Below are 24,645 nucleotides of genomic sequence, written 5' to 3'. Positions count from 1 at the left end.
TATCTTACAAATATTATGTTTAATATAATTAAATTATTTTTTTGTTAATTCTTTTTTAATATCAAATAAACATGAAAATAGAACTCTCTGACTGACCATAGTTGGCCTGTGTGTTTAATGAGCCTACTTTAATAACTGGTGGAAGTGTTTCTAATGCAGGTTATATCCAGCAGAACAGAACACACTAATGGATCCTCTCTCTTGCTATAGCTAATGTTTACTTAATTGGACTTTGAGGTTGACTTATTTTGGTTAATATTTTGGTGAATTCAATATGGTTTCTAAACAGCATAGTGTTAATATAACCTAGTTGAACAAGTGAGGGAGTCATACCAACCTTTTAGGCAGAGGATAGTCATGCACCACTGGAAGCATGATACCAAGTCATAAGTGAGGACACTGGAGGCTTGGTGGTCAGTGTCATAGCGGCCATTTTATTCAGGACTCTGACCAGGGCCAGGATGTTGGGACAGTGCCCTCTGGTGACGTAACCGCCGGCCGGGAAGGCGCTGGCGAAGCGCACGGAGCAAGAACAAAACTGAAAACTCTTGAGCGCTGACCCCATTTTATTCAGTGTGTGAAACAAGGCAAAGAGGAGACATTTCACGAGAACCGTGGTTCTGTCTTTAGAGATCCATGACGCGCCTGATGGAACCGATCTTGGGGTTCATGCTTCCCCAGTCGTTGTACCTCCTGTACTCGCCGGGGCTCACGTAGTAGTGGCGGCCCCTGTAGTTGGGCTGCTCGTACATCAGCCAGTGGCCATCCATCACGTTGCAGGAGTTGAAGTCGGACATGTGGAAGCGGTCCATGAGGTTGGGGCAGTCGTCGTTCAGCTCCATCATCTGGCCGCCCATGTCAGCGCGCTCATACATCCTCATCATGAAGTTACCGCGGTGCTGTAGGGGGACAGGAGCGGGAGGGGGGGGTACAGGTGTTCAGACAGGCTGGAGACAGGGGCCTGAGCTTTGGGGGTCATTCGTATACGACGTCCCACAGGGGTGGCCAGGGGGGGGGGGGAGCATGGACCTCTTGATACAATCGCCTCTGTGTTGTATGCATAATAGGCTTCTGTCTGATATTTTACATTCGCAATTCATTTTAATGCATGGCAAGCTATCCTCAGTAAATGTTTTTTTCCTTAAAATCAATGTGCTCCTTTAAATGAAAGCTGTATATTTCTTTTTAAGGAAACTGACAACTAGCCTATTTGAAAAACAATGAAATCACATTACACATGTATATACACCGATACCTAACACATTACAAAAGGATTGTTTTTTAACTCAAAATGTTGATTTGGTTTTTCATTGTCCTCATTCTGCCACCACGATGACATTTTTTAGAGACGCCACTGCCTATGAATGATAAATCTTTCATTATTCAATAGAACGATTTAACGTAGATCTGTGTTACTTAAGTAACGTATATAACTCTTAGTGAATAAAATATATAGCCTACAGGATATATAATCAAAACATAGGCAAGGTTTTCAAGAAAATGTTGAAAATATGCATTAGTGATTACAGTCTAAAATTACTTTAATTTAAATCTGCATCCCAGTACCAACACCTATCGGTTAAGACACGTGGAACGACATACTACTAGGGCTGTGCTAAGAATTCAACAAAATTGCGTATCAAGGTAGCCTACCATGGGGATGTGGCGACAAGACCTGACACAGTCGTTCATGCCCATCATGCGCATGTAGTCGGAGTACTCGCCCCTCCTGGCGAAGAACTGGTTGCCCATGAAGTTGGGGCGGTCGTAGATCATGAACATGCCGCTCTCCACGCGGATGGACTGGCAGCGGTTGAACATGGTGTGCAGGTCGGTGCAGTCATTGCTGCACTCATAATGGCGGCCGCCAAAGTTCTTGTCCTCGTAGAAGATAATCTGGACGAAGGGAAGCAAATAGTCTGTGTTAGATAAAAAATACATTAAAGGGGGGAATCCTTTCATGATTTGACAAAGTTTTTGGTAAACATTATTCTACTCGTTATTAGATTAAACTAAATTGTCAAATGTAGATCGTCACTCATCCACATCCAAAATGGCCGACATGAATGCTTTGTAACACATCAGGTCCAGATGTGGAAGTTTCTCTTTTCTCTCTCTGTGTTACTCTTTACATTTTAAAATGTCTTATTTTTTATGTTAAAAACAAAATAGAAGGAGTCAAACACCAACCTTGCCCATCATGGTTGCGGTTGGCTTGTAGCTGATTTCTGTGCTTTGGTAAAGAGTCGGGAGGTCAGCCTTATATATCCATTGCCACAGCAGCCGCACACATGTGTTTGTGTTTGTGTTCCACAGTGTGTGTTGTCATTCAAATGAGGCCTGCTGTCAGCAGCACAAACTCCACAGTGAGGCTTTTCCTTTGACCCAACCTGGAATGTTCAACATCACTGCTGAGTAATATTAAATTTGTCTTGTCCTCTCTCATATCCACGTCAATCAAAGTGTTTTTACATGAAGACCTTATAAGAGCACATTAGGGTTCCACATGTTAAACTACATGTTATAAACATGTTATAACTGGTGTCACTGTAGAGTCATTAAGAAGTCGGGCTAAATATATGTCATGTTAGAAAACAAATCACAACCCATCAATATCCATATTATACAATATATCAAATAATAAATTATATAATTCATCTGTGGAAAATAACATAGATTGAAGGTGATCACTTTATGGGAATTACAAAATAATACTCTCTATTATGCAACAAGGAACAGGGAGAAAGTAGAGACAAAATGATGTTGTATTATATTTGGGACCGTTTCTGTGTAGACATTAGCTGTTGTTTTCAATGTGTTGATGTTGTAGGGAGTTGCTTGTGTTAAACAAAACATCACAACCCATAGGGGACCCTCACCTATGAATGGGCCAAGGGTACCCCACTAGTGTTCCCAGTAATCCTCAGCAGAACAAATGGAAAGTCAACAGCAGACCTGTAATACAAAACCTTAAACTCCCTCAGCCAGAGCGGTTCAAGTGCTTTTGGCTTTATGATACAAACACCGTGAAAAACAATCTGACTTAAATCATTTATATTAGTACATCAGTGTATTTAGTTATATATTTAATTATATTTAACTGTTTGTTTAACTAAATTTTGTCTAGATTTTTTTTGGAGTTTAGTTTATTTATCTACTTTATTTTAAGTATATTTTGTGTGATGGGAACTTGCAAATTAAGAATTTCATTGCCCAGTGCAAATATGTTTCCATTGTGTATATGACAATAAATGATCTTGTATCTTGTATATAAATCCAGAACCGATCCAAATAAGAGTTCATTGACATAACACAAAATGGTTTAATTTCCACACATTTATTAATAAATCACTACGTCCTATCCGTCATTTTCATAGACAGACAATTTCTCATAACCCAAAATGGGGCTACATGTTTCTAGATTCTTAAAATTGAGTCCCTTATGAATGTTGTTAGTAAACCCATCTAAATGTACACAGGAACGCACGCTGGACTGCATGTCAGATTCGGCTCCTAACCCTGGTTATGACTAGTATTTACCCCTAGTTTTGACTTGATGTCCATCGTCTCCAGCCACACTTAAGTTCCCTTACACCTACTGTTTGTTGATTTACAATGCCAAACTGCCGTCTCAGTAGTCAGGGAAGCAGCAACAGAGCCAGACTATATACAGTATATATATACACAGGTCATACTCAGAAAATTAGAATATCGTGCAAAAGTAAATTTATTTCAGTAATTCAACTTAAAAGGTCATACTAATACATTATGTATGCACTCATTACATGCAAACTGAGATATTCCAAGCATTTATTTGTTATAATTTTGAAGATTATGGCTTACAGCTTATGAAAACCCAAAATTCAAAATCTCAGAAAATTAGAATATTACATGAAATCAATAAAAAAAGGATTTAAAATAAAGAAATGTTGGCCCTATGAAAAGTATAATCAGCATATGTACTTTTTGTATGAATTAGGCCCCTTTTGTATGAATTACTGCATTAATGCGGCATGGCATGGATGCTATCAGCCTGTGGCACTGCTGAGGTGTCATGGATGACCAGGATGCTTCAATAGCGGCCTTCAGCTCTTTGGCATTGTTCGATCTCATGTCTGTCATCTTTCTCTTGGCAATGCCCCATAGATTCTCTATGGGGTTCAGGTCAGGCGAGTTTGCTGGCCAGTCAAGGACAGTAATCTCATGGTCATTGAACCAGGTTTTTGTAGTTTTGGCAGTGTGGGCAGGTGCCAAGTACTGCTGGAAAATGAAGTCAGCATCCCCAAAAAGATGGTCCGCTGAAGAAAGCATGAAGTGCTCTAAAATATCCTGGTAGACAGCTGCGTTGACTCTGGTCTTTATAAAGCACAGTGGACCAACACAAGCAGATGTCATGGCTCCCCAAACCAACACATACTGTGGAAACTTCACACTGGACTTCAAGCATCTTGCATTCTGTGCCACTCCAATCTTTCTCCAGACTCTGGGAATTTGGTTTCCAAATGAGATGCATAATTTGCTCTCATCTGAAAAAAGAGGAATTTGGACCATTGAGCAACAGACCAGTTATTTTTTTCTTTAGCCCAGGTAAGACGCTTCGGACGTTTTTTGTTCAGGAGCGGCTTGACAAGAGGAATACGACATTTACAGCCCATTTCATAGATTTGTCTGTGTGTGGTGGCTCTTGATGCACTCGCCCCAGCCTCAGTCCAGTCCTTGTGAAGCTCTCCAACACTTTCGAAAGGCCTTTTACACACAATCCTCTCCAGGTTGCGGTCATCCCTGCTGCTTGTGCACCTTTTTCTTCCACACTTTGCCCTTCCACATACAGCACTTTGCGAACATCCAACTTCTTTTGCAATTACCTTCTGAGGCTTGCCCTCCTTGTGGAGGGTTTCAATTATGGTTTTCTGCACAAATGTCAGGTCAGCAGTCTTCCCCATGATTGTGAATCCTACTGAAGCAGGCTTAGCCCATTTAAAGGCTTGAACTCTTTTCAGGTGTTTTGGATTAATTAGCTGATTAGAATGTGACACTTTGAGCCTACAAACTGGAACCTCTTCACAATATTCTAATTTTCTGAGATTTTGAATTTGGGGTTTTCATAAATTGTAAGCAATAATCTTCAAAATTATAACAAATATAGGCTTGGAATAGCTCACTTTGCATGTAATGAGTCTACATAATGTATTAGTTTGGCCTTTTAAGTTGAATTACTGAAATAAATGAACTTTTGCACAATATTCTAATGTCCTGAGTATGACCTGTATATATACTGTGGATATATATATGACCTCAATTAAAAAAATATATATATATAATATGTTGATTGGGTGATTAGTGCAAAAAATGCAACACACAAATACCTAGGAGACAAATGATCATTTCCCTTTAATGACATTTGACAGCACAAGAAGCAGAAACACACTTTAGCTAAACTGGGAATTACGTTCACAGAATGTCAGTTGATATTTCAGCAGAAACATATGGATGTTCAACATCGCAAGCACAAAAGAAGGGTTATGAAAGGTTGCACGTAATCTTAAGGACTGGAGGAGCTCTTGTGTAAATGGCAATGCTACAATGTTGTTTTCGAGGAGCGTAAAGGAGCGCATTACAGTGTCATCATCTAAGAGCTTGTTTATCTACGGTTAAGGCGGTTCAACAAAATATCCTGTTGTAATATCATGACATGCTCAACATCTTCATGGATATCGCAAGCTAGCTTATTTATTTCTTTAACTTTCTGAAACATTAAAACAAACTCAGTATGATGACTATGGAAATAGTAAAGAACCAAATACTTCACTAATGCAGAAACATCATATTCATATTTGGACAACGGGATATTAGAAAGTAATCATATTTGATTGATAAACAAAAGGCTCAATCCCTCAGGGACTCTAGTGAGCCCTCATAGTGTTTTGTTCTGTTCTTTTGGACCTCATCGCTGTCCTGGAAGCAAGAGGTGAACAGAGGAGATAAAAACAGTTGAACCCCACTAGATGGCAGTGTAGGCCCATTCAATTTAATATTTTGTTTGTTATTTTTGTTTACTTCAGTCTTATTTAATAGTTTTGACCATTCTGTGTAGTAAAATTGTAACTCGTATATTTTTACTGTGACTGTGCAGTGACAAGAAAAAAAAAGGTCTAATCACAGACAATAGCATCTCTCAGATGTAATGAACTATGACTAAGAAACTAAAGATTAGTAAGGTAGTCAGAAAAATGTATCTCAATGAAATACTTACACTTAGAAAAGAACGTGAGGATGAGGCGGAGGACGAAGGCTGCGCTAAGGCTGCTTGGCCACTGGAAGCGTTTGACTTCTCAAGCAGCCACCGTTTCAGCTTCTGACCTACCGAACAGCAACAACAGCAACATGATTAATAGGCCTACTTTCCAGTAATTTTCCTGGTTTAAACTTAAGAAGGCTTACTGTGCTTCTTGGAGTGGTCCAGGGCCTTGTAGGAGCAGAGCATGGCAAAGGGGTGGTAGGACAGGGTGAATGGATGCACGATGGAGTTCTGCGGCAAAGAAGACAAAGTTAAAGGTAGATGTAAACCAAGTAGGCCAGGGATGGGCAACTTTCATGATAAAGAGTGCCACAATTCTTCATCAGCACCATCAGAGGGCCATGTGACTGTGCACTTCAACTAGATGTAAACTGAGAGAAGATACACATTTTTGAATTTGTTGGATATGATTTCCTGTATTCTGGTGCATTTTGGGGATGGCCACTACCTACAAAATCTTCCAGATTCATAACCTATGTATGGTATGTTGATTGAACCAACAACATACATTCATTTCATGTATTCCATGCTCAAACAGCCACACGACTGGTTAGTATTTTGATCAGTGCAAAGGGCTCACATACAGTGGGGCAAAAAAGTATTTAGTCTGCCACCAATTGTGCAAGTTCTCCAACTTAAAAAGATGAGAGGCCTGTAATTTTTTTTTTTTTTTTTTTTTCATAGGTATACCTCAGCTATGAGAGATAAAATGAAAAAAAAAATCCAGAAAATCACATTGTCTGATTTTTTTAAGAATTTATTTGCAAATTATGGTGGAAAATAAGTATTTGGTCACCTACAAATCAGCAAGATTTGTGGCTGTCACAGACAACCTGTAACTTCTTCTTTAAGAGGCTCCTCTGTCCTCCACTCGTTACCTGTATTAATGGCACCTGTTTGAACGCCTTATCAGTATAAAAGACACCTGTCCACAACCACAAACAGTCACACTCCAAACTCCACTATGGCCATGACCAAAGAGCTGTCAAAGGACACCAGAAACACAATTGTAGACCTGCACCAGGCTGGGAAGTCTGAATCTGCAATAGGTAAGCAGCTTGGTGTGAAGAAATCAACTGTGGGAGCAATTATTAGGAAATGGAAGACATACAAGACCACTGATAATCTCCCTCCATCTGGGGCTCCACGCAAGATCTCACCCCGTGGGGTCAAAATGATCACAAGAACGGTGAACAAAAATCCCAGAACCACACGGGAGGACCTAGTGAATGACCTCCAGAGAGCTGGGACCAAAGTAACAAAGGCTACCATCACTAACACACTACGCCGCCAGGGACTCAAATCCTGCAGTGCCAGACGTGTCCCCCTGCTAAAGCCAGTGCATGTCCGGGCCCGTTTGAAGTTTGCTAGAGAGCATTTGGATGATCCAGAACAGGATTGGGAGAATGTCTTATGGTCAGATGAAACCAAAATAGAACTTTTTGGCAAAAACTCAACTCGTCGTGTTTGGAGGAGAAAGAATGCTGAGTTGCATCCAAAGAACACCATACCTACAGTGAAGCATGGGGGTGGAAACATCATGCTTTGGGGCTGTTTTTCTGCCAAGGGACCAGGACGTCTAATCCGTGTGACGGAAAGAATGAATGGGGCCATGTATCGTGAGATTTTGAGTGAAAAACTCCTTCCATCAGCAAGGGCACTGAAGATGAAACGTGGCTGGGTCTTTCAGCATGACAATGACCCCAAACACACCGCCCGGGCAACGAAGGAGTGGCTTCGTAAGAAGCATTTCAAGGTCCTGGAGTGGCCTAGCCAGTCTCCAGATCTCAACCCCATAGAAAATCTTTGGAGGGAGTTGAAAGTCCGTGTTGCCCAGCGAAGGTCCAAAAACATCACTAGTCTAGAGATCTGCATGGAGGAATGGGCCAAAATACCAGCAGCAGTGTGTTAAAACCTTGTAAAGACTTACAGAAAACGTTTGACCTCTGTCATTGCCAACAAAGGGCATGTAACAAAGTATTGAGATGACCTTTTGTTATTGACCAAATACTTATTTTCCACCATAATTTGCAAATAAATTCTTTAAAAATCAGACAATGTGATTTTCTAGATTTTTTTTTTCATTTTGTCTCTCATAGCTGAGGTATACATATGATAAAAATTACAGGCCTCTCTCATCTTTTTAAGTGGGAGAACTTGCACAATTGGTGGCTGACTAAATACTTTTTTGCCCCACTGTACATCATCATTCAATGATGTCACAAAACTGAAAAACAGTGGCCCAACATTAAGTGCAACAACTCAATGAACTCAAACCCAACAAGCATGATATTCCTTTCAAGGCAGTTGTAGTAGTTGTAGTGGCGACCTAAGTGGAAATCTTTCATGACTGATATCGCTTTTAAGCAAACTAGACAAATGGGTTTGCCTTTGAATTCTATGAACAGATCCTCTGCTTTTCTTCTTCCTTAATCAAGATTTCTGTAACTCGATTTTTATTTTTATTTTTTTTAATAAAAATTATGTGCGGGCCTGACTGAGTGAGGATGCAGGCCGTATGCGGCCCGCGGGCCGCCAGTTGCCCATCCCTGATGTAGGCTATATACAGTAGAAGATAATAATAATGCTGAAACAACTAATCTAGATCAAACCTAAACAACAACCATCCTAATAATAATAATAATAATTATACATTTCATTTATAATTTCATCAGGGGGAATCTCGAGGCAGTGTAACAAAGCAATAAAACATGCCGATGTGAGTCACAGCCAGGAGACTATAGACCTCTGAAGAATAAGTCCCGCCTCCGAGGCTCTTGGTTCCATGTTTAAATGTCTATGGAAAATAACATGGGGGTTTGGAATGATCGTACCTGACAAACTCTGTAGTTGGTGACAGTGGCGTCACTAGGCTGTTTCATTTGGGGGAAAAAACCTGGATATTATTTACTAAGCGCCAAATCTTATTTAAAAAAACAAACTTGCTTTACACTAGAAACAAACATGGGATTACAGGGGCAACTCAAAGTAGCCTAGTCCTTATAGTCCTTCTGGTAAAAGAATAAACGATTTAAAAACATAACAAAACTGTTTACCACCTCAAGTGAATTAAGCTATCCTATCTCCAGACACAGACACAGACACAGACACACACACACACACACACACACACACACACACACGGTCTGTCTACCTTGTATTCATTTTACTCTGAAATAAGTAGAAATTTAGATTTCTGGGGTTGGCAGCACAGCAGTCAGGAAGCTATTTGAAGCTATAATAAACTGCCTATTTTGTATATTTCTGTAAAGCATTATGAAAAATGTGCATGCACAATAAAGCATACAAAAAATTTTGAGCAGCTTTTACTTCATCTCCACCTAGAGCTTGTCGCGTACGATCATTCAAAACCCCCATGTTATTTTCCATAGACATTTAAACATGGAACCAAGAGCCTCGGAGGCGGGACTTATTCTTCAGAGGTCTATTGCCTGTCTACCTTTGACTGGTGCTTGGAGTGAGTGGCGGCCGGTTTGCAGCTGTAAAGAGCCAGTATCTCCTCCACAGGAAGAGCATTCTATAGGGGTAGAAAAAGAACCGTTCCAAGATAGCGGTCAGCTCATTAGAGGGCCCCTATTTGACCACCAGGTGTGAGTGTGAATAGCCCTTACAATATACACTTGGGTGGGCATCCCCAGTTGTGATGTCTCGTCACAGTGCTGGGCAGATTTTGGCTAATAACACACACACTCCTAGAGACTTATGGTCCCTTAACATTATTCTAACTGCTGTCTGATGACCATCTTGATGGGTTAATAAAATAGGATATTAAGGCATTTTTTATTTGACTGTACAGTCATTAAGATTGTGAAATGTAGGCCTGCAAAGTGTGTCTGACTTACCAGGACAATCCCAGCAAAAGAGGACAAGATCATAGCCTCCCGTTCAAGATGGCTAGGGTACTTGTTACTTCCTGACAAGCTTTTTGCTCCACTGTAATAAAGAAAATAAAAAGCAGAACAAAACGCTCACTTTCCACAAATGCTCCTTGGAGAAAATAATTATTACAGAATGGCACATATTAAGATCTTTACTACCTCAATAATCAATTCATACAACCAAGGTGGGATAAATAATATTGAATTGTTACATACAGCGTCATTGTGGTATATTGCTTCCATCCATATGAATACTGTGGCCTATACCATTCCAACCATAACTTACATAATGTCTGTGTCCAGGATGCCCTGGCCTTCATCTCGGTCTAACACACCAAAGGGCAACTCTTAGGGCAAGGTCACAATGAGCCTGTAGTGTGCACACCCACGCACACACACACATAAAGGTTTCCCTATGGAACATGAGTTGGTGTATCTCCATTTAGAGTCATGAATGCTAATCAATATCGATAAAGGACAATCTGAATAGCTCCAAAATGAAGTGAACTTGATGATCCAACAGCATACTGTTCATTTATTCTTTGTTGTAGGCCTACCAGATCATCCAGCATAGAGGTTCCCTTCCCCTTGGGATCAAAGGCATTCTCTCTGAGCCTCTGTCCAACATAATCATTTCTGTTAAAAAACAAACAGAGCTGTCGAAAAAAGACATACCATACACATGCATTGGCTGACAAGTTTATCCTGTAGCATTTACTCACAAAAGTGCCATGACATCTTTTTTCAAATGCCTCTCATCCATTTTCAGGAACAAAAACATTCAAGTGCAAATTCTGCAAGACAACAGGGCTGCAGCAGGCCCCACAAAGATGGGTATGAGATTGAAATGTAAAAGACGATATAATATAAGAATACCTTAAAGCGGAAGAGCAGGTCAGCTTGGCTCACAACTATGGAGCAGAAACAATTACTACCTAGGATACAGAACCTGACACCGATTCCGCCTTGCTCCCTCTCTCCCTCTCTCCCACACACACACACACACACACACACACACACACACACACACACACACACACACACACACACACACACACACACACACACACACACACACACACACACACACACACACACACAGCTATTTAGTTCATTGAACAGAGTTTACCACTAACAATACAGGCCCCTTATCCACTGTGTCATGAAGAACTTCACTACATTTGTATAAAGAAAAACCATACATTTAATGAATTCAATGCACAATTCTATTGGATAAAAACTGTTACACAAAAATAGGTGTTGTTTAATGTTATTCCATTCACATGGATGTCCCAAAAATAAAGTAAGGCATAAAACCAAATTTCTCCAAACCCGAATATCATAAAACCGCCTATGACCTACTGCTAGTTCCGGCCAACAGCAACACAGACTTCTCAGGTGAACAGCTTAAGAGTTAATAATTTACACCCCATCCTGTACGAAACTCTTTGCCTATTACAAACATGGCAACAAAGAAACTCAAAGAACAAAACAACTAAAAGTGAGTGTTAATTGCAAGAACAATCAAACAGGGTTTTGACTTTCATCTACTAAAAAACCTAAACTAAGACTGCTTTCTGGTCTTTGCTTGTTCGCCATCTTGGTCTGTTTCTTCTTCTTTTTTTCCTTATAAATAGGAGCCATCAGGAGACTGGTGTCCGTGTGACTGTCTCCGCGCCTCAATTTGCTGTAAGATCCCAATATTTTATTAGTGCAATTCAATTTTGACTGCAATCTGAGAGGTTTTCCACCAGTGTTATGGAGGTGTGGTCCTTACCACGTTAGGCCGGGCTCCTTATAGTTCACAGACGCCTTTGGTCTTCTTGTTCGACCACCGACATCTCCACTGTCTGTAATGGTGTTGGTAACGGACATTAAACCTCTTCTTGCTAAAATAACAGATTTGAACAGAACACATTGCATTTTCAACTACAATCGCAAAATCAAATGCACAACATTCCATTACACCTTGCACCACTAATCCTTTAAAGGTCCCATGACATGCACAGGTGTGGGTTGATTAGCCGTTACAAGCCGTTTTGGAAATCTGTCCCTTATGACATCACAGGTGGGCGTGTCCACCTTGATATGTGACCTTGTTTCGGGCTGGTTTGCTAAAGAGGCTAATGTAGCTAACAATAAACAACGACTAGCCAATTTCATGTCACAATCACAAAGACGAACGGGAACGCTATAAATGCTCCGAGACCGGAAATAATGTCAAAAGTGCAACTCGGAAGGCTCGCGTCTGAGGATTCAACAACACAACATTTTTGCCAAAAAGCGTTAAAATGAAATAATTTACCAAACAAAAATGTCCTTACTTTTTGTGCCTAGCTTAGAATCAATCGAAGAAAGGAAATAAGAAATCCTAAGAATCATAAGAAATCCTCACCATACAATATACCCAACACCAACATCTAGGATGGACATTATGAGGTGTCAGAGTGCCTAACCTGTGAAAGCGTTGACTGTATTTGGCGGCGGCTCCTTCAACCCCGTCACCGTGGCCAAGACGGCTTTCTTGGGAGTAGGGACATAGTGGTCCTCCATATCCAGATCCCTGAGGCTGACATCTGGGGTCTCCCATGGCGGCCTCTCATCCAGCAGCAGGCTCGTAAGACACTGGTCCATCCCCCCGTCGCTCGTGAGGACATCTGACATCCTTTTGTTGTCGAAGGCCACAAAGTTTTTCCTTGTTGTGCCGGAGGAAGTGGAAAAGATCTTCTTACTGTTGCTCTTTTTGGAACGGGACGGTGGTGGGAGCCTTTTAGGAACCCATGTATCCGGAGAGACATCGACCGTCTCAGCGATGTGTTGAGGCGACTCCTCGTTGTACGTACCAGCAGCTACTCTGCTGGTTCTGAGAGACAAAATTGACTTTTTCTGTGTACCGTCCAGAACAACCTTTCCTGTTTGCGTGTCGTCCTGGTGAGGTGGCAGTTCCTGATCTTGAGGCCCGTACCCTTGAGGGCTGTGGCTCTGTTGGTGCCTACTCTTCTCTACTTTCTTCTTTCTGACGTTGAAAGGACATGCTGATTGCTCACTCCATGCTGCTCTTATCCCATTGGAACAGGTGGCCTCGTGCCCCTGAACTTCCTCGTAGGGACGCTTGCGTGGCAAATGGGTCTGATCCGAAACATCTACCTTGTCACAGTAATTAGGACCGGAGAACCTGTGCAGAGTGGCTTCCGAAACCTGCCTCGGTGAACTTGCAACTGAGGCATCTTGTTGTCCTTCTGACCCACGCGGAGATGCTGAAGATGGCGTCAGGATGCTGGCTCCAGTACTGATATCTGGTGAGAAGCTTTCCCACGAGGACCCATCCCTCGTCACCACAAAAGTCTTCCTGAGTTCTCTGTTAAGGTTAAGATCCTTGCTCTCAGGGTGACCAGCCTCTGGAAAACCCAAGTCCCCGCCCCCAAGCTCAAAATGTGTGTTGTCATTAGAGGCCACAGGAAGTTGTTGACTCTCCAGCAGTTGGCCGCTGAATGCATCACTATAGGCGGTGTCTACTTCCTCTGTAGTTTTGCCATTAGATGTTCTTTGTGTTTCAGCATTAGAGAGGTTCATTAATGGGATAGGGGTTTTCCTTTTGATTACTCTTGGTGGATTTGAAGCGACATTAGTCCTTCTTAATTTCTTTTTAGCGTTTCCGTCCTCTGAAAAAACATGATTGGGTGACCATCTTGCATCTTCCCTGACTGTGGGGACGTGTCTGTCAGGCTCTACGACGTCACAGCCTCTATACTCAGGTAAGGCAATACTCGGGTAACTCTGAGGTTTCTTCTGTATCGTGTTCGGTCCGTCACAAGCTTTAGCCTTGCCAAATCTGGGGATGCGAGACACAACCTTATGTGTACCGGAGGCCACTTCTGTACGATCCTCTGATAGTGGCAGAGCAGCAGTGTGCACATGTTGGGTTTCTACTAACCCGCACTCTGTAGAGTCTATGTCTTCTGGCCTCCCTGGTTTCTTGTTTCTTTTCTTTTCCTTCTTTGCCTTTACCACTGGTGCGGCTTGGTCTTTAATTTTAGGCTCGTTTGTGTTTCGGGATTTCTTCTTGGTGTCGACGATGATTATTTCAGTGGCATCCCTCACGGTCATCTCCATGGTGGTGTTCAGGAGCAAAGTCACCTCCTGTCCGCCTCTGTGGTCGTTATCGTTGTTGGAGGTGGTGGTGTTGTTGTTGTTGTTGGAGGCGGTGGTGGTGGTGGTCAACTCCTGGGCTGAGCTTTTCTGAAGATCGACAGAAACGCTCAATCGTTTGCTTTCAGATGCAACAACAGCTGCAGGGGTGTGACTGTTTTGAGGGCATGAAGGCAGCATAGAGTGACTGTCCCGTCCGGGCTGAGTCCTGGAATACTGTTCCACATCCTCCCTCAAGCTACTGGATTGACTGGTTGTTCTCCATCGGGCCAACTGCCCAGCTTCATCAGAAGTATTTTCCCCCTCTTTATCGATTTCTGTGCAGTAGATACATTTGGAAAATACACAACGATGAATAACGATGGGTGTGGGTTATCAGGAAATGATGTGTATTATTATTGGGTTCTTTTATTTAAAATAGGTTATTGTTAAATGTGCATTATTTACTCACTCATATCGTTTGATGGCTGGCCTTGTACACCACCGATAGTATGAGTCAAATCTACCAGTGTTTTGATTGGTGAGTGATGTGCCTCAGTTAAGGGTTGCGGTTGGCAGGGTAATAGACTAAAACGTAAAGGAAGGAGATGAGGAATACAATAGAGACAAGATGGCACTCATTCAAAAAAACACAAATCCACAAAATTTCAGGCTTTTGTTGATATTTGCTGAGTAAACACACACACTTATCAGTTAAATTTGCTTACCTTTTATTCTCAACATCGCCACCATCTGCATCGTCTTGTTGGTTGTTACAGTCATCCTAATAAAAATAAATAAACCATAGTTGAACACCAAAAAACATCCTATTCGGACACAAATAGTACAGCATGTTAAACACAATTAATATTAAACTATATTATAAGGTATATTCACGTCTTCTGAGGATAGGATGTCAGCCATACTGCTTAACTGATGCATGGTGGTGCTACGGAGTTCCTTTACCATAAGAACCTGCGAAAGTATCACCACAATGATTAAAAACTGCTAAATAAATGTAGAAGAAAAATAACAAAGAAGGTACTGCAGGAAACACTTACCAACTGCTTATGCTTGTATCTCATGGAAGCCCTTTCAAATAACAGAGCATCCACTTGTTTCAGGAGGCCAATAATTTCCATCTGCAGGTTGTTGCTCTTCTCTCTCTGGGCCTGCAGAGCACCAGCTAATGCCCTGTTGTTCGTCTTCAAAGAGATCTTAAAAAAAGATGAACTATCTGGTTGGACGTAAGAAGGGGTGTACAGAACAAGTAAGTATTATTCGATGTACCATGGTCCTGCAATAGAGGAGGCGGCAGTTTCATGGCCTAAGTCCTGGCACTCCGACACTGAATTTGAAATAACATGGACAAAATGGTAGACAGTAGAGTGGTTGCATTGAATGTCAATCAATTAATATTTGTTTAATCTGCTGTCTTGAATTAGACCGCAGAGTAAACGTTATCTACTAGCCAAGTGATTATGAGTTGTCTTACAGACACTACAAACAATCTTGTATTTTATGAAATGTAGCTGCAGAAGAACTGCTGGCCAATTGGTTTATTGGTAATGTAAGCGTAGCGCGATGTTGTTATGCCAAACTGTGTGTGCTTAGTTTACTGTCGTTGCAAGACAATTATTTCAATCGCAAATGACATCTTGGCACACTTACTGAGCATCTTGTTTTTGATCTTGGAGGCCAAGACTCCAAGATCAGTCTGCTTCGAAAACTTTATGGTTGTCATTTTTATCCCCGATGACATGGTGAGCGGGTCGACGGGGTGTTCGGCTGAGGAGTCGGGAGATGAAGCTAATAAAAGATTAAAACCAGCACTGCGTTTCCATGAAGCTCATACAAGTCAAGTTGTCTCACCTAAATTATACAACCCGACAAATAAGTTACCTATACAATCAAATACCGTGTTGCTTATCAGCCAGACCGGTGGAATCCTTAACGCGGGTCAATTTAAAAATAAACAGATTCTGCCGTCCACCGAAGTCCAACGTATCCAAGACCTGCCGTTTCCTCTCAAACACGAGGGGCGTGCCTTATCTCTGGTCACCGATCAGTAACACGCATGCGCTCCCCGCGTTCGGGTGGTGCGTGGTTGAAATGGATGTACGCTTATACTGTATGTATATATATATATATATATATATATATATATATATATATATATATATATATATTCAGATATTTTGGTTTAGATTTTCAGCTAGTCTTGAGTGATAAATAATATGCATACATAGAGGGCTTTAGGCATTGATGTAGGTTGTAGGCAACCAACCCAATGTTACGCTTTGTCGCCCTCTGTTGGCACAGGATAAAGGGTCTGTTTTACGGTATGCTTTTAACAATTTAACAAGAGTTTATAAGTGAAGGCTAGAAATACAATTTGTATCCGTTGTCTATTAAACACATTACAACAGCTACATGCAATGTTAAAAAATGGATCGATCGTTGACTCGGAGTTTGTCTGTCTTTGCCTTGTCTCGTGATCAAAACAGTTCGACTGCTCTGATCTCCCCTCTCCGTATGGGAGTCGGCTTCCCACACAGTAGAGCAGCTTTTTTGTCAATGTCATAGAAACGATGAAGTGACAGACAGTACACAGGTCAATTGTAATTGTTTCTGCCATTGAGCCGTGTGTCTGTGTGTTCAACATCTTCTGTCAATGTACCGCTAATGCTAGCAGTAACGTACGTAAGAAGATGATGCTATGCTTAACGTTAGCTAACGTCAGCTACTAGCTGCAACTTGTCTCTCTAGCCTCATACCAGTCTTTAATGAATACAGTTGTCCTGGTCTGGTCGTAGGGAGAGTATAGCCATGAAGTTGCAGTTTTGAGCTGGCGTTGGATAACAAGGTACATCATCTCTTGCTACTTCATTGTAGATGGCCAGTTCCCAGTAAGCCAACATTTGGATAATAAGTTAACATACACGAGCTGCAGTCTTGTTTTATTTATTAAAGACACCCACGGTCGGGGATAGACAGTCGTTGTTTATTTCTTCGTTTACGCAATAGCTTTCATTGTGTCCTGTCAGTGTGTGTGGGTAGGGGGGGGACATGTTCATGAGCCGTCAGAAGTCCACCTTACTCGAGGCCCGTTTCCATCATCACATGATTGATTTTTCCCAGGGAGAGACGAGGCAGGGGATTTGTCAAACAACCGCGAGTCTAGTTTTTGGCTACTTCATTGTAGATGGTCAGTTCCCAGTAAGCCAACATTTGGATAATAAGTTAACATACACGAGCTGCAGCCTTGTTTTGTTTATTAAAGACACCCACGGTCGGGGATTGACAGTTTTTTTTTGCTTCGTTTACGCCATAGCTTTCATTGTGTCCTGTCCCTGTGTGTGTGGGTCGTCAGAAGTCCACCTTACTCGAGGCCCGTTTCCATCATCATATGATTGATTTTTCACCGGGAGAGACGAGGCAGGGGATTTGTCAAACAACCGCGAGTCTAGTTTTGCTCTATGATCAACAAATCTTATAAAACAAACGGGCTTCCTTGTAGACAGGGATTTCCGTTGGTCGGTAAAAAATGACATATTGTTCGATAGAGCAATTCTCTATTTAATACCAATGCTTGGTATTCAATCCGATAACAAATATAGCAAAATATTAAAATGTATGCGTTTTCTGTTAAAGACAATATGTAAAAACGGCTTACATATTTTTCAATCATATGTACCAAATAGAACTGCAATATTATCACACAGATGTTGAATTTGGACAAGGTTATTTTGTGTCTGGTAGTGGTATTAGTAGTAGTAGTAGTAAATGCATGTTCTTTTTTATGCAGTCGTTGTAATGGTAGTAGTAAATGCATGTCTTCCATTGTCAAAAGCCTAGTCCTTGCCGCTCTAACCACTAGCAATACCATTCTGCATTACATTTGCAAAGGTCCTTTGCATTGCTTTTTAAATATTTTCAGTAAATGTATCTTTGGTCATGATTATAAAGTGTTTAAAGACACTAGATCAGTGTCTCTGCATGTCTGTTGATGTATGTATGTATCGAATGCTTTTATCTGTCCTGCTACTTTTTTGACACAGGCTAAGCGGGTACACAATCCTATGATTTATATCCTCTTCTAAACCAATCTTGTTGACCACATGTGGGAATTGTGCCTTTTATTGTCACTTTAAATGTAGAAATTATAGTTTATTGACACAATTTCAGCTTATCAAACACTCTGTATCAAAACCTAATCAAGTCTTATCTTAAATAAACAGTTGTTGAATAACAGTAGCTAGAGGCAAGCAAGCAAATACTACAACCTAATTTCACTGCTGTAAATATGCATTGGGGGTTTTCTACAACGAAAGACCAGCAAAGGCTGCAAGCCTTTTTCCTTTCCTTCTTCATAGACCGTAATGGTAAACGACGTTTTGAGGATCTTGAAATGATCTCTCAAAGGTCAGTGATGCACCATGCCCATTGTTTTATGTGCTTTCCCTTCCACAGGATCAGCAGTGACATGGCCGCCGACGACAAGTCCTCCTCCTCGTCCTCCACTGACTGGACTGCTGAGCAGCCTGTCCTCTCACCCGCCAGCCCCTCCCACCTGACCCAGTTCAAGCCGCTCACGCCGGAGCAGGATGAGCCCCCGCTGCGCTCTGCGTACAGCTCCTTCGTCAACCTTTTCCGCTTTAGCAACAAAGGTGGGCCTCCACACCCCTCAATTTGTTTGGGTCCACTGTAGGTCGGCAGTTCTTAAATGTACTAAAAGTTAAGTTGCTTGATTTTGGGTTTAAACCACATTTTCTCATGAGCAAAAACTAGTGGCTTGAGTTATAGCTAATTTCCCCCACAGTGCGGGGACAAAAGTAAACCAGAAGAAAGTAAAGTATGGAGAAAAATTCCCTGAATTGATGGCGCAATCTATTCTTGAGAAACTTTGTATGTACGAATTGAAATAGCTGCAGGAGAAAACGACAGGTTTAGGAATGCGAAAAATACAATGACATTGCAGAATAATCTCTGAAATGCTGACGTAAAGTATTCAACATGGCTACTTTGAGTAAGACTCCAAAGGAAAATCAATGTTTAATTGGTGCTGGCTAGGTCATGGCTCATGTGATGGAAATCTAAAGAGGCTACGAACAAACTCATGTGACTGGCAATGAGTGTGAGAGCTTTATCGTCAACCACTTTCCCTTGAGGCTACTAAGCAATGTTAAAAGCATAGTTGTATAAATAATATATATACACCTTGTATAATCTCAAAGTTGTTGGCAAAACTTGGATATTAAGGAGTGCGGTAGGAGACATTGAGATTTCCCCTGATTGGGAAGTTATTTCATCTCATGTCTTCGGTGATACAAGGTGTAGTTATAATCCTATTTTCGTTTCTTTGAAGAGAATATCACTATACAGTCTCACCTTTCTGTGGTTAAGGCGAATTTTACTTGATGTGATGTCCTAAAGGAAGTCACTGAGGGAGTGCCTTGGTGATATAAGGAGTAGTGTATGGCAGTACTATTTTGAATCAACCAACTTCTAGAATTATATATATTTTTATATATATTGCAACCATAACCCTTAACATATACCTTTTACTCTTTTTTTATTTTACCATTGAATAAAGACAGTTTCTTCATACTTGACCTTTTACATAGTAATCTAATAATTATGTAATTATTTTAAGGGTCCTTGGGAGCAATCTTATGACAATTGTTTCTCTGAACACATCACTTTTGTGTGTGTGTGTGTGTGTGTGTGTGTGTGTCTGTGTCTGTGTCTGTGTCTGTGTGTGTGTGTGTGTGTGTGTGTGTGTGTGTGTGTGTGTGTGTGTGTGTGTGTGTGTGTGTGTGTGTGTGTGTGTGTGTGTGATTGTGTGTGTACACATTGCTATGTGCACATGCAGAAGAGGGGCGGGCTCCTTCTCCGACAATTCTGGAGAAGGCTGATGTGCCGGTCCCCTCCCCACAGTTAGTCAGAGGGCCATGGGCCACCAGTCCTTCACATTCCAACCACCTTCCCGGGTCCCACCGCAAGCAGCACCCAGACCCGCTCCGGCGGACCTCCACTGCTTCCGGTAACGCACCCTGAACTCTTTTAGCAGAGATATGGCATCCTAAGGCATAATGCATGTTTATTTGTAGTGCTATTTATTCCCTTTTGAATGGTGGTTTACACTGGTTTTGGGATCTAATTATCTGCTGCAACTAGAAAGAAGTCTGTCTTGTCATCAATGTACAGGTCAAAGATGAATGATAATGGCTTTTTGGAAAAATACGGCAGGCATTCCAGTTTGTATTTCTGGACTGAAATTGTAATAATTCATATTAAATTCTACTGAGTTGTACAACAGCCAAAGTGTTTAAAATGCAATGTATTTTCTTAGTAGACATTTTATTGTTAGCTTCTCTTGCCCATAGATTATCTCCTGAGGCTTTAAAAATCTATATTATGTTTTTTCATATTATACTTTTGAAATGACATTGTGTAAAACCTGTATAATGAACTGTTTCTAATACATTTATATTTACACCGTAATATAATGAGGAATGTTGAACTAAGTGATTTTGCATAGCTCGTTCACACCACGACATCAAGACGTTACATGGTCTCAGAGACTTGAAAAATACCTACAATCCATTGCTGTAGATTGATATCTGTGAAATGGTTCAGCTTTGGGGTCGGATATGTTAAAATGGAGGCTGTAACATACATTCTCATGTCTTTTCCATTACAGTGGATTGGCCAGGTAAGGGCCCTTCTGCACTTCGTGGTTTGCCCAAAAATTAACCATGTGTTTGATGTATCATTTTTTTAACCGCTTTCTTATAAAGAATAATTTAAGAACCCAGCCTAATACAAGCATTTTTATTTGTGAGTTTGCTTGCATGTATTGTGTGTGAAGCTTATATTTATATTGAAGTGATCGGTTTTAGTCTAATCTCCACCAAGGCATTAATAACTGGAATGATGTGATTTTGAACTTTAAAACTAACACTAGCCTATTTAATCTCTTATCTTGAGTCAGAAAAAAAATATTTTTGATCTTTTTTTCGGCGTTAGCTGTAACTGAGTGTCTTAGACATTACACAACTTCTGTAATTTGTTTAGATTGTAAAATGCTGATGTCATTTGCAAGGTAAGCTTTTGGAACACAACTTCATACATGTGATCTCATGTTTACAAAGAAAAATCAGGTACATACTCCCAGGTTTCATGGCATCCATCCATCTCCCCTTTTCACAGAAGGCCGCAGGAAATCGGAGACGCCGCTCAGCAGTCATGATCCACGCACAGCAGTTCAACTGCGCACCGCTCTGAAAAGACTGAAAGAAATCATGGAGGGGAAGAGTCAGGTATTAAAGGGAGCAATGCACATTCACGCTTAAGCCTAAATCACACTCACCTCCACAGCGCAGGGTTTTTAATGGCAGTGACCCCCCGCATGGAAGTTAATTACAAAATTCTTGATGTTATATCTCAAAGGAATGGGAAGGGAAGGCAAGGAGTCTATGCAGGGAGACACACACACGCACACACACACACACACACACACACACACACACACACACACACACACACACACACACACACACACACACACACACACACACACACACACACACACACACACACACACAAGCCTTTGAGCCTAAGTGGTTTCCTGTGGGTGCATTTGTGTCTTTTCCCCACACCAGGACAGTGACCTGAAGCAGTACTGGATGCCGGACAGCCAGTGCAAAGAGTGCTACGACTGCAACGAGAAGTTCACCACCTTCCGCCGCCGCCACCACTGCCGGCTCTGTGGCCAGATCTTCTGCAGCCGCTGCTGCAACCAGGAGATCCCCGGCAAGTTCATGGGCTACACCGGTAAGCACCACGGAGAGAGGTGGCTGAGGTGTCTTCTAAAGGACACACCGAGAGGGAGGGGCACAGGGGGAGACAACATGAGAAAACACAGTTGATAACAGAAGGACTGATTTGGAGTTGATCTGGTCAGATCTGGTTGCCCCTTAATTTACTCCTGCTCTCTCTCTCTTTCGCTCTCTCATTCTGTCTCTCGTTCTCTCTCTATCTATCCATCCATCCATCCATCCATCCATCCATCCATCCATCCATCCATCCATCCATCCATCCATCCATCCATCCATCCATCCATCCATCCATCCATCCATCCATCCATCCATCCATCCATCCATCCATATATCTGTCTATCTCTCTTGTTTTTGTCTTTCTTGTTTTTGTCTTTCTCTTGTTTTTCTCTTTCTCTTGTTTTCTCTTTCTCTTGTTTTCTTTTTCTTAATCGCTCTCTTCTCGTTCTCCCTCCCCTGCTGTAGGAGACTTGCGGGCCTGTACCTATTGTCGCAAGATAGCGCTCAGCTACGCCCACTCGGCCGACTCGGGCTCCATCGGCGAGGACCTGAGCGCGCTGTCGGACTCCCCCTGCTCTGTGAGCGTGGAGCCCAGCGAGCCCAGGACGCCTGTGGGGGGGCGCAAGGCCAGTAGAAACATCTTCCTGGAGGAAGACCTCACATGGCAGAGGTGAACACAAACACATTAACACATATATACAGTGGTAAGAATGAGTTTATGCACCCCTGATAAAGTTGACTAAAAAGAGGAATCATTTTTTTTATCTTAATGCCTTAATTAAACCAAAGGGAGAAAAATCTAACCGTAAGGCCACCAATTTTTTTTGTGTATGAATAATGTATCGTAAATAAAAAAATGTTCTTCATTAAATTACAGCGTGCATAAGTATAGGAACCCCTATGTTAAATTCCCATAGAGGCAGGCAGATTTTTATTTTTAAAGGCCATTTTAATTCATGGATCCAGGATACTATGCATCCTGATAAAGTCGCCTAGGCCTTTGGAATTAAAATAGCCACACAACAATACATACCCTTCACCATACCTAGAGATTGGCATGTTTTGTTTTTTTCTATTTTAATTCCAAAGGCCTAGGTGACTTTATCAAGATGCCTAGTATCCTGGATCCATGTAATATATGGCCTTTAAAAATAAAAATCTGCCTGCCTCTATTGGAATTTAACATAGGGGTTCCTATAATTATGCACCCTGTATTCTAATGAACATTTATTTATTTAAATAAATTATTCATTCACAAAGAAAGCTTGTGGCCTAAAAGGTTGGATTTTTCCTCATTTGTTTAATTAAGGCAATAAGATCGATTTCCAGAAGATGATTTTTTATTCCTCTTTTTAGTCAACTTAGTATGGGTGCATAAACTTATTCTTACCACTGTAGGGCTCGGACATCACAATATAAAATCACAATAACAGCCGCCGTTTTGGAGCATTGGAGTGATTTAGGATTTTACAGTACTTAATACAATATAGCTGTGTATTACCAAAAAGAAATCCCATGATACATTCTGATGGACAAGCACTATATATACCTTACGTATTTGGCTGATTAATTGAGCAGTTTGGCAGCAACTGGAATCCAGTTGGATTAACATAGTCATCTGCGTGAAACGAGTTCTGAATTGATTGTGTGAATGTCTAAGAAAACAATTAATCATAGGGAAGTCATCATGCATGATACAAGTGTCGCTTCCTTGTCCCACTTCCCTTTTCTTTCCTCTTGGTTTTCAGAGTCAGACTTATTTTATTCTGCCAAATATATTTGCACATACAAGGAAAGGGACTTGACGAGAGTCACCTTACCCTCATGGTTTGCCTGCACATGAGTCCTCAATTTTCTTTCTTCCTTTCACACATAATCCACATCCAACTCACTCTGTTTGTTGCTTGACATGCTTCTTTGAAGCTCCACTTTAAATCAGCGGAAAATCGCTGCTGTCTGATCTTATATTTCATGGGCGAGGCTGCAGATGCATTGCGTACTCCTTTTTGGACTACTTATGAGCTTTCTCATTTATCTCAATTTCTTCAATTTGTCTGAGACATAACTACAAATGGAGGAGACTGAATATAAAATATGAACAATGATGGAGAAAATCTAACTTAATTAAGTGGCCGATCAAATGGAAGTATAGAATATGTCTGCCATAATACTATTCAAGTCTCAGTGATCCATCAAATCTCTTACAAATCATGATCCAAGCAAGAGACTTAACGTGTGTCAACTAGAGATGATAATGCATGCTAAATGCTGGCATTAATTACATGATATTAATTACATAACTAACTGGAGGAACTGAATCAATGAGGGATCTGAATAGATGAATGAAATATTCAATATAGGCTTATGAACAACATGTTGCTGGTCAACACATTCCACTGTATTTGTTCCGACCATTCAGCATGCCGACTTAATATGCTGACTCCATTTGCGCTATGCAAACCTAATCGCTTGCATCCCT

The 24,645-nt window shown here is 41.2% G+C and overlaps 4 protein-coding genes across 9 annotated transcripts in view; 1 reads left to right on the top strand and 3 right to left on the bottom strand.

Moving 5' to 3' along the window:
- Window positions 1-626: 626 nt before the first annotated feature.
- LOC130373364 (gamma-crystallin M3-like) lies at window positions 627-2,202 on the bottom strand. Its single transcript, XM_056579806.1, has 3 exons — window positions 2,191-2,202; window positions 1,654-1,896; window positions 627-899 (listed from the first exon to the last, which is right to left on the bottom strand). Exons 1-3 carry the CDS (start codon window positions 2,200-2,202, stop codon window positions 627-629), a joined length of 528 nt encoding a protein of 175 aa, XP_056435781.1.
- Window positions 2,203-5,395: 3,193 nt separating this feature from the next.
- Window positions 5,396-11,149, bottom strand: LOC130373530 (uncharacterized protein C2orf80-like). The gene is given in 9 exon segments (XM_056580102.1): window positions 5,396-5,955; window positions 6,254-6,360; window positions 6,442-6,529; window positions 9,759-9,836; window positions 10,162-10,252; window positions 10,484-10,527; window positions 10,529-10,567; window positions 10,755-10,833; window positions 10,920-11,149. Coding segments are annotated over 9 exon segments (654 nt in total). The 5' UTR covers window positions 10,979-11,149; the 3' UTR covers window positions 5,396-5,886.
- A 132-nt stretch (window positions 11,150-11,281) lies between these two features.
- Window positions 11,282-16,344, bottom strand: sgo2 (shugoshin 2). Of its 6 annotated transcripts, XM_056580496.1 has the most exons (10): window positions 16,244-16,334; window positions 15,997-16,134; window positions 15,387-15,562; window positions 15,223-15,300; window positions 15,054-15,109; window positions 14,798-14,913; window positions 14,132-14,663; window positions 12,654-14,029; window positions 11,975-12,086; window positions 11,283-11,884 (listed from the first exon to the last, which is right to left on the bottom strand). In XM_056580496.1, exons 2-10 carry the CDS (start codon window positions 16,085-16,087, stop codon window positions 11,722-11,724), a joined length of 2,700 nt encoding a protein of 899 aa, XP_056436471.1. In that variant the 5' UTR covers window positions 16,088-16,134; window positions 16,244-16,334; the 3' UTR covers window positions 11,283-11,721. The 6 variants fall into 6 exon arrangements, with proteins under 6 accessions (XP_056436466.1, XP_056436470.1, XP_056436467.1 ...); XM_056580491.1 differs by having other exon boundaries at window positions 11,282-11,884; window positions 12,654-14,663; window positions 16,244-16,344; XM_056580495.1 differs by having other exon boundaries at window positions 11,282-11,884; window positions 11,975-12,047; window positions 12,654-14,663; window positions 16,244-16,344.
- A 446-nt stretch (window positions 16,345-16,790) lies between these two features.
- pikfyve (phosphoinositide kinase, FYVE finger containing) overlaps window positions 16,791-24,645 on the top strand; it is a 29,826-nt gene continuing 21,971 nt past the window's right edge. Inside the window, exons 1-6 of the mRNA XM_056579628.1 lie at window positions 16,791-16,939; window positions 18,799-18,995; window positions 20,201-20,371; window positions 21,541-21,650; window positions 21,993-22,164; window positions 22,632-22,836. Coding sequence (XP_056435603.1) covers window positions 18,812-18,995; window positions 20,201-20,371; window positions 21,541-21,650; window positions 21,993-22,164; window positions 22,632-22,836 — 842 coding nt within the window. The 5' untranslated portion in view covers window positions 16,791-16,939; window positions 18,799-18,811. The remainder of the gene's footprint in view (window positions 16,940-18,798; window positions 18,996-20,200; window positions 20,372-21,540; window positions 21,651-21,992; window positions 22,165-22,631; window positions 22,837-24,645) is intronic.

Source organism: Gadus chalcogrammus, chromosome 20 (assembly GCF_026213295.1).
Source record: "Gadus chalcogrammus isolate NIFS_2021 chromosome 20, NIFS_Gcha_1.0, whole genome shotgun sequence".
In the NCBI taxonomy this organism is placed as follows: Eukaryota; Metazoa; Chordata; class Actinopteri; order Gadiformes; family Gadidae; genus Gadus; species Gadus chalcogrammus.
This window is presented reverse-complemented; position numbering and strand designations above follow the sequence as displayed.